General features: G+C 44.7%; 2 protein-coding genes across 3 annotated transcripts in view; both read right to left on the bottom strand.

The window, feature by feature from the left end:
• The window catches only part of CPNE9 (copine family member 9), a 66,286-nt gene extending 54,917 nt beyond the window's left edge, over positions 1-11,369 (bottom strand). The window contains exon 1 of the mRNA XM_070933508.1: positions 11,293-11,369. Within this exon, the coding sequence (XP_070789609.1) occupies positions 11,293-11,369 (77 nt within the window). The remainder of the gene's footprint in view (positions 1-11,292) is intronic.
• A 2,784-nt stretch (positions 11,370-14,153) lies between these two features.
• The window catches only part of MTMR14 (myotubularin related protein 14), a 121,290-nt gene continuing 119,736 nt past the window's right edge, over positions 14,154-15,707 (bottom strand). For both annotated transcript variants that reach the window (XM_070936758.1, XM_070936759.1), the window contains one exon: positions 14,154-14,633. In XM_070936758.1, coding sequence (XP_070792859.1) covers positions 14,456-14,633 — 178 coding nt within the window. In that variant the 3' untranslated portion in view covers positions 14,154-14,455. The remainder of the gene's footprint in view (positions 14,634-15,707) is intronic.

The raw sequence follows: 15,707 nt of genomic DNA, 5'->3' as shown, positions 1-15,707 counted from the left end.
TCTATTATCCATTTTTTTTCTCCGATCACCAAAACCGCAAATCACTCATGCATTTTGTTCCATCTTGTGCAAAAAATGTAAAAAGGATTTCCAGTCAACCATAAATGTACATTTCCCCCCACTTATCAAAGAAGTTAATGTAGCCATCTTCATAAGTTCCATCGTCCAAGGTGAATAGCGTGAAACATTTCCATTTTTCAGAAAAGAATCGTCTCGCTGCAGTTGTCAGATATAAAAGCATTGCCCTATCCTGCAGCCATAGTTTCAGTGGATTAATTCCTTCAAGGTATACCAAAGAAAGACAAGGCTTGAAGCAGAGCAGCTGAGGAAACTCCGGAGATGGATGGCTGCTTCTTCTCCTTTGCAAGCCACTTGCCTTGCCAATTCTACCCTCCAGCTTTCGGGCTTCAGCCGCAAGGAAGCCACAAGGCACTTCCACCCGACAGCTTCCCTCTGAAGCACAAGGACAGCCCAAAGACTTTTCTCTTTGTTTGGCAAAGTGGACCTAAAAATCTTTTTTTTTTTTTTAATACAAACATTCCATCCAGCGGTGAAATCCACTTACTGTCAGCTTTGGAAGCCATATGAGGCCGGAAGCTTCCATGCTGCCACCATCTCATGCGTGGGAAAGTAGGAGGAGGGATTTAGTAGAGGGGTTGTCTTTAGACATAATAGCATTCTTCCTGTTGGTCAAGGTCAGGGCGATCCGGCATCTGGAGAAGGAGTGGTAGGAGTGCTGTCTCGAGATGGGACGGATGGGGATTGGAGCATGTGATTGACTGAGGAGTGAGGGGATGGTTTTGGAGGGTTTTGATTTACTGAGGGAAAACCTGGACCTCTCAGATTCAGGTTTTCCCAGATGTGCCAGTTTACCTATTCTAGTAAATAGAACTTTGAAAAATGCTTGCTTCAGAGTTTTACTTGGAGTTGGGGTTTTTCTGGAATGCTGACACTTACCTTCGCTACCGGTTCGGGAACGGGAGAGAGCGGGCATGTGCGGGCACTATGTGTGCGTGTGTGCTTGCCTCTTTTGCACACGCGCAGAACCTTCTGTGCATGCGCAGATGGTAAAAAAGTAGGACGTAATGATGTCCCAGCAGGTGGGCGGAGCCTCCCACTGCCGCCACGGTTCGGCAAACCAGATAGAACCAGGGGGATTTTACCGCTGATTCCATCTTTCCTTAAACAGTGTATCGTCTGGGTTGAAATATTTCTGGAAATATCTCTGGAATGTGTGCCAACTTTCCCACATTTACAACATCATTCGCTTAATATAATTCTCTAATCTTAAAATTATAATATATTAAACAGTTAAACGTTATAAGCCTATTCGTTTTTCCTCTTAACGTGTCTTCTAGTAAAGATACAATAATAATAATAAAATTACACATAATTATCCTCCTCATCCTAATACTAACAATTATTTATACCTCTGTCTTAACACATCTTCTTTTCTTCTTTAATCTTCTTCTTTTATTTCCAGTTTCCCTTTTTACTCTCTAACCATTGATAAAACACTTCCCATATCATGTAATATTGGACCTAAAAATCTGATTTCCATCAAATTTGCTCAGCCCAGGGGGATTAAGCAAAAATGGCTGACAGGAAAACGGGCTTGGTTTAGAAGTACTGCTACAGTATTTATCCTTGGAGTGATACGTCCATGGTATGTACTCTGTAGGTTGCGAGTGGGTGGTATTGTTTGCAGTCGTTCTCCTCCTTCTTCCATGGCTGGTATTAGTCAGTTTTGGGGGTTGGGGAGCAGAGATTCATCCCTAGGCCTCTGTTAAGCAGGTGCCTGAAGCCTCATATTTCTCACGTCTCCCTATTTAACATCTATATTAAGCCTCTAGGAGAGGTCATCCACTGGCGGCTTGGAGTTTGATATCATCAGTATGCTAATGATCCTCAATTAAATATCTCTACCCCATGTAGAGCAAGTAATACTGTTCAGATGCTGGCTCAGGGCCTGGAGGCTGGAAGGGCCTGGATGGGGATTTCAAGCCTAACAAGATGGAGTGGTTAGGGTCTTGGCCTTTACAGAGTGAGGAGAAAGGACACCTTGAACTCGGGATGAAGTAACATTTCTTCAAACAGACCTTGTGCTTCATCAGCTTGTTGCTGATGCGGTGGGACCACTGGCTAAAGGAGCAGAAGCCCCAACGAGGATGAGGAGGGTTAAAACTATATTCCATCTTGTAAATGAAGGTTCAATCATCCAGGCCAAAAGTATCAGAAAAAAAGTTTACATCATGGCAACTGGATTAAAGTTTATTAAAACTGAGACATTTCGCTACTCTGAAGAAGTTACTTGGATGAGTAACGAACTGTCTCATTCAAGTAACTTCTTCGGTCAAAATGAAAAATGTGGGTAGGCAGAGAGTCCTTGGAAAGAACCAACTTGTTGTGGCCCGCCAGCTGCCAGAGGACAATGAGGAGGTTGGGGAGGAACTTGGGCCAGCTCTGGAGTCTGGGGGAAGGCTCTGATGGGTTTTCTGCGTCAGAAGCAGAGATAAAGCCAGGGCTGTCCGACATTTCCCAGCCACCGGAGAGGCAGCTGACTTTGGAGGCTGAGATAAGTGGGGAGGAAGAACAGCTGGGGCCTGTTCTAGATGCGCGTATGCACAGAGCTATTAGGAGAGGAGAACAACTGAGGACAAGGAGTTGACTTGGGAAGCAAGGCACACGTGGATGCTGAATGGCCCCTTCCTGGCTGGGGAATACTGTAAATAGAAGGAAAGGGGAGTGGTGGTCGTAGGAGACAACAATTCGGATTTCTGAAGATTTGGCTCATCGTGTTTCAGGCCTCAGAGATGCTTGCCAGAACTTAATTTGCATCCTTTTGGCTGGGAGCTCACGGCCTGGCAATTATCGCAAGAAACTGATAAGGTCTGTTACCGCAGTTAACACTTTCAAGGACTATTGCCTGGACATTTCGGTGTGTGAATGCCATTAATTCACAGGAGATAAATAAAGAGGGGTTTTTCATGACAAGGAGTCTATTTCTTGTTTCTGCTAAGGCTGGGTCAGAACACAACTCTTGTCATACGGACTGCAGGGGGTTTCTCCCCAAAATGAAAAGCCAACATGTAAATGAAGGTTCAGTCATCCAGGCCAAAAGTATCTAAGAAGGTTAAATGATGGCCACCATAGACCAAAAAGTTTATTAAACCTGAGACATTTTGTTACTCTGAAGAAGATACTTGGATGAGTAATGAAACGTCTTGGTTTTAATAAACTTTGGTCCACGGTTGCCATCATTTATTCTTTTTAGATATATTCCAGCTTTTAGATATATTCCAGCTTCAACCTTTTTAGATATATTCCAGTTTAGAGTCTGTTATGGGGAAGAAACATTTCAGGTCAAACCCTTATTTCTAAGCTTACCATTTCCTAAGGAAGGCAGACAGTCTGGTAAGATTCTTATAAATTGTGATTGACAATAAAGAAACCTAATCTGACCCATTCTCAGAGCTGTTCTGCTAGCTTGCGCCTGATCCTCCTGCCGGAAAAGCAGGTGGCAGCTGTGGCCAGGAAGGTCTTCGCACAGTTCCATCTGGTGCACCACATGTGCCCATTCCTGAATCAAGTGGGCTTGCTTGCCGTCACTCATGCCTTAGTTACTTCCTGATTGGACTACTGCAGTGGTGGGTTTCAAATTTTTTTACTACCGGTTCTGTGGGTGTGGCTTGGCTTGGCGGACGTGGCTTGGTGGGCGTGGCAGGGGAAGGATACTGTAAAATCTCCCTTCCCACCCCACTCCAGGGGAAGAATACTGTAAAATCTCCATTCCCACCCCATTCCAGGGGAAGGATACTGTAAAATCTCCATTCCCTCCCCACTCCAGGGGAAGGTTACTGCAAAATCCCCATTTCCTCCCGATCAGCTGGGACTTGGGAGGCAGAGAATAGATGGGGGCGGGGCCAGTCAGAATTTTTACTACCAGTTCTCCGAACTACTCAAAATTTCCACTACCGGTTCTCCAGAACTGGTCGGAACCTGCTGAAACCAACCTCTGGACTGCTGCAATGTGTTCTACAGGGGTCTGCCCTTGAAGACCATCCAGAAGCTGCAACTGCTCCAGAATGGAATGGCATACACAACTTTGGGTGCTCTGTGATTTACCTGGGTTACAATATTGTTGCATGAGTCCCGCTGGCCCCCAGTTGTTTTCCAGATGTAATTCAAGATGCTAGATATCCATGATTAAAACCTTACATGGTAAAGGCTATTTTGTGAGACTGGCTCTCCCTGAAGATACCAGCTCATTCCACTACGTCAGATAGGGTGGGTGTACTCCAGGACCCTTCCCTCAAATGTTGTCATCCAGTGGAGGTGTGCCTTCTCAGTGGCTGCCCCAGTCTTTTGAAACAGCCTCCCTCCCCCCATCCCGAGGTTCATTGGTGGGATGGGGTAACTAGCCTTTTAACCTTCCAAGAAGACCACAAAAACCTGGCTCTTCCCTAAACATTAGGCTGGGATGGGTGCTGAGACAGGATCTACAATGTGTCCAGTATATGTTGGAAAAGAGTCTATTTACTTTTATATTGTTTCTAAGGATTGTGAGCTGTGTAGGATGACTACGTGATACAGGTGGCCCTGTAAATTCTTTAAATAAATAAGCAACTCGGGAGTTCTAAGCTTTCCTTATTTATTCCTTATTGTGGATTTTTTTCAGACGTTCCAGCCTATCCAGAACTATTGCAGTTTAGTGAAATATCCCAAAGGTGCTTTTTCAAGAGGCAACTGGACTTTCTGGTTTTTCTTTGAAGACGTTTCGCTTCTCATCCAAGAAGCTTCTTCAGCTCTCACCCGCCTCCAGGTGAGTGAGAACTGGTGATTTTTAAAGATTATTTTAGCAGAGCCACCTTGTTCATCAGTGTTTTTAAAATTGACCTTTCATCAAGGATATGCAATCAAAATCTCTTCCTGAATGGTTTAAAGATACCACCATCTAAACCAGTATTTTTTTCAAAATCGGTAATTTTAAGATGCGTGGACTTCAGATCCCAGAATTACTCAGCTAGTCATTTTGATGTTTCTAATTCTATATATGTTACTCACTACTAATGCACAATTCTTCCCAATACAGGATAGGAGAGTACTGGTTTTGCTACTTTTTCCTTTCCTTTAACCAAGCTTAATAAACAGGAAGTCCTCATTTAGCAACTGCCTCATTTAGCAACCATTCAGAGTGACAACAGTGATGAAAAAGTAACTTTGCGACTGGTCCTTGCTTTTACGACCTTCGCAGGTCTGCAAAGCAAAGGAAAGCTGAAGTAAGATCATAAGTACAATCTTGGGTTCACTTAGCGACCACTTCACTTAACCAAGTTAAGTTCCAACTGTGGTCGCTAAACAAGAAGATTCTATATTATGGGAAATCATTATCTATTTCTATTTTATTGCTATTTTGGCACTTCAGGAGGCCTCGCTACAAATCTTTCAGGAAAGAAAGGTTCTTACAGAAAAGGTTCAATTCTTTATATTTTTCTGATAAAATACATGCTAATGTGCATAGGTATTAAAGCATATTTCTCCTTGTATAACTGTCATGGCAGTACTAAGACAATTCCATATGCAAACATCTTCCTTTGTTTTAAGAGGGGTAAGAGAGAAAACTATAGCCAAAAGTAGAGTAAAGGTAAAGGTTCCCCTCGCACATATGTGCTAATCGTTCTCGACTCTAGGGGGTGGTGCTCATCTCTGTTTCAAAGCCAAAGAGCCAGCGTTATCTGAAGACATCTCTGTGGTCATGTGGCCGGCATGACTAAATGCCAAAGGCGCACGGAACGCTGTTACCTTCCCACCAAAGGTGGTCCCTATTTTTCTATTTGCATTTTTTACGTGCTTTCGAACTGCTAGGTTGGCAGAAGCTGGGACAAGTAATGGGCGCTCACCCCGTCACGCGACACTAGGGTTCGAACCGTTGGACTGCCGACCTTTCGATTGACAAGCTCAGAGTCTTAGCCACTGAGCCATTCCAAAAGCAAAAATCTTAGATGGTATGAAGCTGCAACCATAATCTTGGGTCAATCATATTGGTTATTGGTTAATGTGGGGTAATTGATAACATTCAAGAATCCAGACTGGAAAAGACAAATCACTATTGCATGTGTAATAGACGTAGGTATGTGTGAGTTGCACAATAACCCATGATGTTCGTTATAGGTCAAAGGGTGTTGCAAGTCTATCTTTTTCTTTAAGAAATCTTAAAACATAACAAAATTAAATCTACTCCTAAACATTGACTGGGTTTGTACAACACACTTAATATAGGTGTGCACCAAGAGCTGTGGTGGTGCAATGGTTAGAATGCAGTATTGCAGGCTAATTCTGCAAAGAATTCGATCCTGACCGATTCAAGGTTGACTCAGCCTTCCATCCTTCCGAGGTGGGTAAAATGAGGATCCAGATTGTTGGGGGGGGGGGCAATAGGCTGACTTTGTAAAATGCTTAGACAAGGCTGTAAAGCACTGTAAAGTGGTATACAAGTCTAAGTGCTACATATTGCTATTGCTAATATGGCCAGTTAAATATGTCGCTAGCTGCCTTCACATGACATGAATGTTACTGTAAAGGGTTCAGCATGTGGGACAAAGGATTGTTCAACATATTGTGTGAAACAGAAAACAGGTTAATTCAGCAACTGCATTAATCATGTAAGAACCTAAACATATTACGAAGTTCAGAATGTAAAAGATTAATGCTTCTTTGCATTTAATGTGCAAAGTAACAAACAAGGATTGGGGAGGAATCACAATGACGGGAGAATGTTAAAAGTCAGGGAAGGGTTACTCTCTGGTAAGATGGCCAGTCAATATATTTAATAAATAAAAATAAAAAGGGTAAGGGGGAATTTCACCATTTCTTCCCATGCTGTCTTCCAGCTCTGATCTTAGTTTCTGTGCTGGGAGGTCCCTTCCCCAAAATTACAACATTCAGAGGACATTTTTCTTGTCTTTGGCAACATTCAGGACAGGAGCTGTGGCCTATTCATTTTGATCTTCACTCCAGAGATAGCAAGTGGAGCTGACTGGACCAAGGTTGCCACAAGGCTTCATAGTTAAGGAGGATTTCTGAATTTTCCCTCCCTGCTAGCCTATGGTAATTTCCCCCTCTTCTGCTGTTAGGATTTGTTTGAGGGTCACCTGCTCTACTTTGCTGGCTGAGGAATTCTGGGAGTTGAAGTCCACAAGCCTTAAAGTTGCCAAAGTTGGAGACCCCTAGATTAACCTGTCTAAAAAACACCAAGTTAGAGAAGACTAACCTAAGCTTAGCTGAATCTAAACATGAACTTGAATATGACTTCATGCAGTGGTGGGATTCAGCCAGTTCGCACCACTTCAGGAGAACCGGTTGTTAACTTTCTGAGCAGTTTGGCAAACTGGTAGTTGGAAGAAATCATTAGGGCAGAGAACCGGTTGTTAAATTACTTGAATCCCACCACTGACTTCATGGATGGGTCTATTGTACAGAACAGGTGTGGTCCTCAATTTATGACCACAATTGGGACCAGAATTTCCATTGTTAAGCAAGGCAGTTGTTAAGTGAGGCGTACCCAATTTTACAACATTTGTTTTTCCCATTGTTGTTGAGGAAATCACTACAGTTGTTGTTCAGTGAATCCGGCTTCCCCCATTAACTTTGCATGTCAGAGGTGGCTAGGAAGGACATGAGCCCAGGATGCTACACTATCATACAGTAAATACATGGCAATTGCCAAGCACCTGAATTTTGATGATGTGATGATGGGGATGTGCAACAGTTGTAAGTTGGAGAGTCAGCTGTAAGTCACTTTTTCAGTGCCATCGTAACCTCAAACGGTTGCTAAACGGATGGTTGTCCCAAAGGTGTTTTTTTTTTTCAAGAGGCAATAGGACTTTCTGGTTTTTCTTGGAAGGCGCTTGGCTTCTCATCCAAGAAGCTTCTTCAGCTCTGATTGGATGGTGGGGAATGGAAGGGTTCAGAATCCAGCCAGAGCCGAAGAAGCTTCTTGGATGAGAAGGGAAACGCCTTCCAAGAAAAACAAGAAAATCCAGTTGCCTCTTGAAAAATAGCACCTTTGGGACAACCATGACCTAGATGACTGAGAATCCCCATAGATATTAAATGAATGGTTGTAAATTGACTATCTGTACTATTGTACAGTAGGCCCACCTTTGGAGACAGGTTCATTTGACTCCTCGGTAAGTTTTCTTCTCTATTTGCCATCCTTACATCTCCCTTTGCCACCTGGTTGGTCCAAATAGCAATAGCACTTAGACTTATATACCGCTTCACAGTGCTTTTACAGCCCTCTCTAAGCGGTTTACAGAGTCAGCTTATTGCCCCCAACAATCTGGGTCCTCATTTTAGCCACCTCGGAAGGATGGAAGGCTGAGTCAAACTTGAGCCTGGTGAGATTTAAACTGCCGAACTGCAGTCAGCCGGCAGTCAGCAGAAGTAGCTTGCAGTGCTGCATTCTAACCATTGCCCCACCATGATGCAAATTTCAGGCAGTCCTTGACTTTCGACCACCATTGATCCCAAAATTTATGTTGTTCAGTGAGACATTAAGTGAATTTTGCCCCATTTTTCTTGCCACAGCTGTTAAGTGAATCACTGCAGTCATTCAGTTAGTAACACGGTTGTTAAATGGATCTGGCTTCTACGTTGACTTTTGCTTGTCAGAGGCTTGTAAAAGGGGATCCCATGACCCCAGGACACTACAACCGTCACAAATATGAACCAGTGGCCCAGCGTCTGAATTTTGATCACATGATGCTGCAACGGTCGTAAGTGTGAAAAGCGATCCTAAGTCACTTTTTTTCAATGCCGTTGTGACTTTGAACAGTCACTTAAACGAACTGTTGTAAGTCGAGGACTAGCTGCATTTTCCTGAAAACTCCCTTTTTGTCCCGTCCCCCCGAGAAACCCAGGAACCCCAAAATATTGCAGCTGAAACATACAAATATAGTTGCGCCTGAACTTTGAATTCAGCCTACAATGGCTAAAAAATCCTGCCTTTGGGATAGTTAAGATAGTTAAAGAGCCTTGGTGGCGCAGCAGACTAAAGCACTGTTATTAACATCAGCTGCTTGCAATTACTGCAAGTTCAAATCCCACCAGGCTCAAGGTTGACTCAGCCTTCCATCCTTTCAAAGGTAGGTAAAATGAGGACCCAGATTGTGGGGGCAATAAACTGACTTTGTATAAATATACAAAAGTATGAAGGCTATTGCTTAACGCATTGTAAGCCCCCCTGAGTCTCCAGAGAAGGGCGGCATATAAATCAAATTAAAAAAAAAAAAAAAAGAGCAGAAGGGCAAGTGTCTGTCACCCATCCCCAGAACAGAGCTGCTAAATACGAAGCCAACTTTTACCTCCCTGTGCACTTACCTTCCTTGGCACCATATTCTCTGCTCTTTGCTTCCTCCCTGGCAGACTTACCATAGGTGACAATGACACCCCTTGGCCTTGTAGCACCAAAAGCCACACCTGCTTTCTATTCCTCATGGGACAGAGGTTCCTGCTCTTTTCCTACCAAAAACGGACGATGCTTATCGTTGGTGGGAACTACTCTCCTCTCCCTGATGGAAGGCTTCTGTTCTCTATCCATTCAGATCTATTTTTAAACCCAGCCTCCAGGGGCCAGGAACGATTCACTTACAGCACTGCTGCGGTACAGGCCTTCTCCTCTCCCTGCAGCTAGGCTCCCCCATCAGCCTTCCCAAACTACTTATACCTGGCTTCCTAACCATTGGGAGCCCACAAGGGCCAAAAAGGCACAACTCTCGCCCATCTTCTCCTCAAATACGTATCACAACCCCCCATGGGAGAAACTACCCAATCTTTTGCGTGCATCCAAACTGGTGAGACTTTGGGATGGCACATAGATTTTTGCCACCCGAATAAAACCCTCTATTAAGCTAGTGGAATAACTGGTCCGAGTTGGGTAGGTTGGCAAAATGAACAAACCATAAATGCCAGAGATCATTTCCATGCTTAATTTCTGACAAATGTGCAAGCTGACATTCTATTAGATTCTATTCATGGGTACTGAAACATGGTTTCAAAGGCAAAAGCATTTAAACATGAATATTGGGAGGCAACAGCGTTTACATATGAAGCAAAAAAAAGTGAAGGGGAACACTGTAGTGGTGTTTTGAAGTTTTGACCTATTGGAAATTCTATTTGTCTCCAATTTCTGGGCTTCTCACAAAAGCTAAGATATGTTTTAAAACTTTTAATCATGATGGGTAGAAAGATATTTTTTTCCCATGAAGGGATTTCAGGGATTTTGCCAAATTTATTGGACATACTTTCAAGTTGAGAACTTTACATGGAACTCTGTATAGGACATACTAAAGAAAACCCCTGTATATATTAACATATCAGACTGAACTTAAACAAAATAGACTTGAAATTTGTAAGAAAGCAAAGAAGCCCTGATTGTAGTTAAATCTTCATTAGTTAAAGAACAATTCTTCTTGTTACAGACAAGATGGAAACTGTGATATTTGATTTATCCCAGCCTTATAATTCAAGTGCATGACATTTTGCCTAAAACAACCCTACAAAATTGAAAATATGAGTGCCTGCAATGATATTCATGAAAGGCAACTAGTGGGGGGGGGGACATCTAAATCCCAAATACTGAAAGAACATAAATACGCACAAACCGGCCACTGCCAACACAAGACAAAATGGGTAGCTGCTTGTTCACTCTACTGTATAAATGGAAGGTGAACATTGGGTTGAAAAAAGTACACGGAACCGAACAAATGCAGAATAAGTGCAGAAGAGAGGGACAGTACATGCACACAGAAACGCCAAGAGTAAAAAGACGCCAAGCATTACACGTATACAGAAAAGAAACTCTGGTTGATGTGCAAGCACTCTCACAACCCTGGTTGTACCCCACTGGACAGAAAGCATCCTAGATAATAGTGTCACACCCCAACTGGATGGAATCACGAAATGTATCGAGTGTTTTAACGACCTATTTGCACGCTATGTTCCACATCCCACATACCCCAGCGGGATATTCGCCATACACTTTTGTACAACAACAACAACAACAAAAAAATACCCCGGGGTTGCTCCTGATCGCAGTTTGCACAGTCTTCATGCAGGTTTCCCAGCTAAGAAGCATAGCTCTCCATCCCATTGCCTTCTCCAAAGGAAGGTGAGTTGAGATCTAGCCAAGCCACCCGCGGTGGGGCTAGGAAGATCAGGGGTCGTCGGGTGGGTGGGTGGGTGGCTCTCTTTCCTTCCTCCCTCCCTTCCCGCGGCCACTTCCGCACTCACCTGCAGGATATGGTGAGCTCCACCTTGGTGGCTGGCACTCGGGAGGGAGCGGACTCCAGGGCTCCCGGAGACGCCATCTCCGCTGCCAGCCTCCAGAAGCGCTAGGGGGAACGCGGGGCGCTCTCCATGGAGTGGGAAGGCGCAGGAGGCTCCTTCGATCGCCGGCTCCGGCTTTTGGCTCCGTCTAGCCGCGTCCGCTCCCGCGCCAGGTGGCAGCACGTGTTGCGTATTGGGGTGGGTGGGGGGTAGGGGGAGAGGAGGAGGAGGACCCAGAGCCGGGCAGGACCACAACTCTCCCGCCCTTTCTTTCCGCCTCGCCCCCGCCCACCGCCTTGCCTAGGAACTGTCCGAGGTGCTGAACCCATCGGCGGGTGGCGCTTGCCGGAGAGTCCTTCTCGCCTGGAGAAAGGGCGGCCCCTCCTCAAAGCCCTCGCAGCTCCGCCTCCACGAGAACGGAGAGAGAGGGAGGGGAGGGAGGGGGGGGGAAAGTGGCAGGAGCAGGAGATCGAGGCTCGCTCCCCTTTCCCCTTCTTTCTTGCTTTTCCCCCTGGCTTCCAATTTGAAAGGTCCGCCGTTGTTCATCAGATGCCTGGCAGGGCTACTTACCCAAAAAAACCCCCAAAACACACACACACACACAGAGGAAGCCAGAGGAGTGAGTTAGCCCAGCGCAGCGCTCGTCCAAAGCCATCCAAGTGGGAGATGGAGAGTAAGAGAAGGGATTTTGGGATCGGAAGTCCACCCTAGCCGAGAGATTCAAGCTAGCTCAGATTTGGGACTTTTGGGTGACTGCGATAAACTTGGGGAAGGAGACTTCGTAGCTGCTGCTCCGGTGTCTTTAGAGAAGCAGAGCGCGGCTGAGTTTTGGAAACGGAGTCGCTTGCCTGGTAACCGCAATTCTCTCGTTTATTCGGAAAGGGCAAGTTGCCCTCCTGCCAGACTTGCAGGCTGCCCGGCTCAACCAGGATGCGGGAACACATTAGGATTATTGTCTGATTTATTGCAATTCGTCGGAGGCCGGCGAGAGCAAGGAATGCTTATTCTCAATTATGCTGAGGAGTGCACCCTTGAAGAACGCCATAGCATGCAGGCGAGGCTCTGGGCTTGCTCAAAGGCAGAAGTTCAGTTTCGTACCAACATGTTCAAATCATGAATTGAATGTTGGTCCTGGATTCTCTCAGTGTCACAGCAGTACATCAAACAAATGAAAAAAAAAATAACGTGCTTGATACAGAATCAGCATTTTGCCACAGCCCCCCATTTATGAACCCCTGCCAAGCTTTTTTTCTTTTTTCTTCTTTTCTTTCCTTTTCCAAGGTCCCAATTCTGTGGTGGGTAATTAATTACCCTCCATTAAAGGTGGGGGAAACGCATGTGATTCTCCGGCAATAAAACACACGCAGTTCTTTTGAAAATCGAGAATACAAGGAAGCAATTTCAGCTTCAGCGTGATGTTTGATTTCTTTTTCTTTTTAACAGCTTAACATCATGCTGCTTTTGCTCAATCACCTCATATCAAAGTTTAGGGGGAAACACAGCATAGAAAATTCCTGCCATTATTAGGCTTCATTACCGATGCTATATAAATGAGAGGAAGGAATAGATTGATTGGGTCATCAGTAAAGAATGTGACCTGATTTCATCAGTGGCTCCATCTTATGAAGTATACGGCAGCAGCTTTGTCAGCCTACACCTGGTGCTCTCTCATGAATCTCATTCTGCGTGATCTATGGCAAGGGAGTTTGGGAATTGCAGTCCGAAACCTCTTGAGGGCCCTACACTAGCTACGGATAGAGATACCTGTAAATCATCTACTCCAGCTATCTCAGAGGTGTTGGATTTCAAACTCCATAATTCCCTGCCCAGCACAGGCAAGGGAACTGCAATCCTGCACCTCTGAAAAATAGCAAATACAGAGAGCTATTCCAATCAAAAAGTGCTGCTTTACATATGAATATAAACTTGTTATAGCAAGTTTCTTTTCTGAAGTTCCAATCAAATGGCAGGGCAGAAGCTTTTTTGCTCAGAAGCAAAAAAAGAAGGAGAAGGAGAAGGAGAAGGAGAAGGAGAAGGAGAAGAAGAAGAAGAAGAAGAAGAAGAAGAAGAAGAAGAAGAAGAAGAAGAAGAAGAAGAGGAAGAGGAAGAGGAAGAGGAAGAGGAGGAGGAGGAGGAGGAGCATTTATATTTTACTTTTCTCCCTTTTAAATGTGAGACCTTCTACTCAAGGTGGAAAAAGGCACTCTTATCTAGGCTAGCATTAAAATATAATTGATTTCTTCAGTGGTACAGAAAAGGCACTAGAGAACATGCTTCCTGAAAAAAATCTCAGTTTTCATGTGAAGCAAAAAAGAAAAGAAAAGAAAGCATTATTTAAAAGCAAATGGGTATTGCCTGCCGAGATTTTGGCAGCCGCAATAACAGCTAAATCAGATTTTCAGTGAGTGGGATGACATAGGAAGAGTTCCATCGTTACATGATTAGCAATCCCAAAATAAATTATGCCAAATAATGAAATTGTAGAGTTAAACAAAATAGGCAAGCTTGACTCACAGGTACAGAACTACTGTATGAACGATCAAATTAATGGGTTTTTTTTTGGGGTGGGGGGGGTGGGGAAGCGATCTAGATTTCTTGGGGCCAGAATTCATAGGTTGCCTAGAATTGGAGAGAATTCTGCAGCCGATCTGAAGAAGAGCCCAAATGAACCCCTGAACCTCTATTAGCAGCTTCTTTGTTCACCCCAAAGAACTCACATTCTAAGTAGCATTTTTAAAAAAAATCTTCAGCGCCATACCAGGCTAAACCAAGTATAGGACGTAGGTAAAGGGGAAGCAAACATACACACACGAGTCAGAACGAGGAAGTTTTGACACATTTTACTGGTGATTTGTCAGTGCTTAGCCAAGTCCTAAAAGACTGAGGAGAGGACCCCTTGTTATCCAGTGGAAATCAGCCCAGCTTGAAATAACCCAGACTGCAACCACAGTCAGTCAGGTGGACCCAGAAGAGCTGGAGGTCAGGCAGCCGTCTAGAAGATGATCTGGCAGCCGAGGCCTCTGACACAGACCAGGAGCTGGCACTTGGGGTCACATGGCTTTGAAGTTCCTTCACCGGTGGGATTAGACAGTAACCCATTCAGTGTGGTAGGCGGGCAGACGAAATGTCAAAGGACACTGCTTCCTCTGAGTCCTACGCCCCGAACAAATTGCTCCAGAAGACCCCCGATGGCTCCCGATGAGCTTGGCGACACCAATTTCAGCCCCACGGTGCTGTTGTAGGTAGACAAGAACGTTGAGCGCACTTCCTGAAGCCGGGATTCCCTCTCTGTCAGAGTCACCAACCTGTAAGAACAACAATAACGCTGTTTATACAAGGCGATTTTAGGAGGGTCAAAAAGAACTTCACATAAAATCCATACGCTGACCATACACCACTGTGCCACTACCGTATATTATTTCATGGGGCAGGTGGATGGGAGGGGTTGAGACATATTGGCTTTCTAAAGCTGCCTAACGAGGTCTTAACCCCTGAAATTGCCGGGGGGGGGGGTTAGGTGGGTTCTGGTTCACACAGCTCCGTATTAAACATGAGCTCACAAAATACAGCTGCAATGTAGAGATACTGTTGTAGCTCAGAAGATGATTAACTATTCATAGTTATTTCCTAGACCTCTTATGGGGAAGAAGAGGCACAGAATTGTCATGATGCAGGTGGCTTCTCCGTCTTTTGTTTTATGCACTTTGATGCATAATTAAATTGAGTTTATGATCAGGAGATGGTCCAAAAGCAGAAGCCGAAATTCCCCAGGAAAACTGCCCTGGTTGTGGGTTTGGTTTTTGTTTGTTTGTTTGTTTGTTTTTTGCCTGCGATGCCACCATTACAACCGAGAGGGGTTCAAAGAGAAGAGAATCCGCATCTGCTCCGATGCATTTGAATTCCTTGCCTGTGACTTGAGTTATTCCCCTCTCCCCCTCCCGCAAACACCACTGGATTTTACAGCTTGGATTAGGAAGAAGCTGCAAGCAAAAAGGCAACACAGGAAGTGGAAAATGAAAGCTGCTTTGGGTGAGCATGGGTTAAGCTTGTTCTGGAAAACTCCTTTTTTTAAAAAAAGAAAAAAAAAGAAAAGCAGAGATACACGAGGAGTCCAGGAGAACATGACTGCCAACAAGTTGAACCCAGAAATTGCATGTCCTTGACCAATTACTGCTCAGTAGGAAAAGCCTCCTTCCCCCGCCCCCCGCCCCCGTCCCCCAACCTTTCCTCTTGCTTGCAATTTGCCACGCCAGCCCCACAGGATTCACATCCCACCTGCCCTCTCCTGCTACTGAATAAAAGAAGAAGCAGTGGGGGAAAGGCGGCGCCCTCCCCTCCAAACAAAATCTGTTGCCTCTTCCTCCACCATCTAAGGGAGG

This window comes from Pituophis catenifer, unplaced genomic scaffold (assembly GCF_029215685.1).
Source record: "Pituophis catenifer annectens isolate HBS135680 unplaced genomic scaffold, rPitCat1.0.hap2 SCAF_2, whole genome shotgun sequence".
In the NCBI taxonomy this organism is placed as follows: domain Eukaryota; kingdom Metazoa; phylum Chordata; class Lepidosauria; order Squamata; family Colubridae; genus Pituophis; species Pituophis catenifer.
The sequence above is the reverse complement of the archived record's forward strand: the minus strand, read 5'-3'. Positions and strand labels throughout refer to the sequence as shown.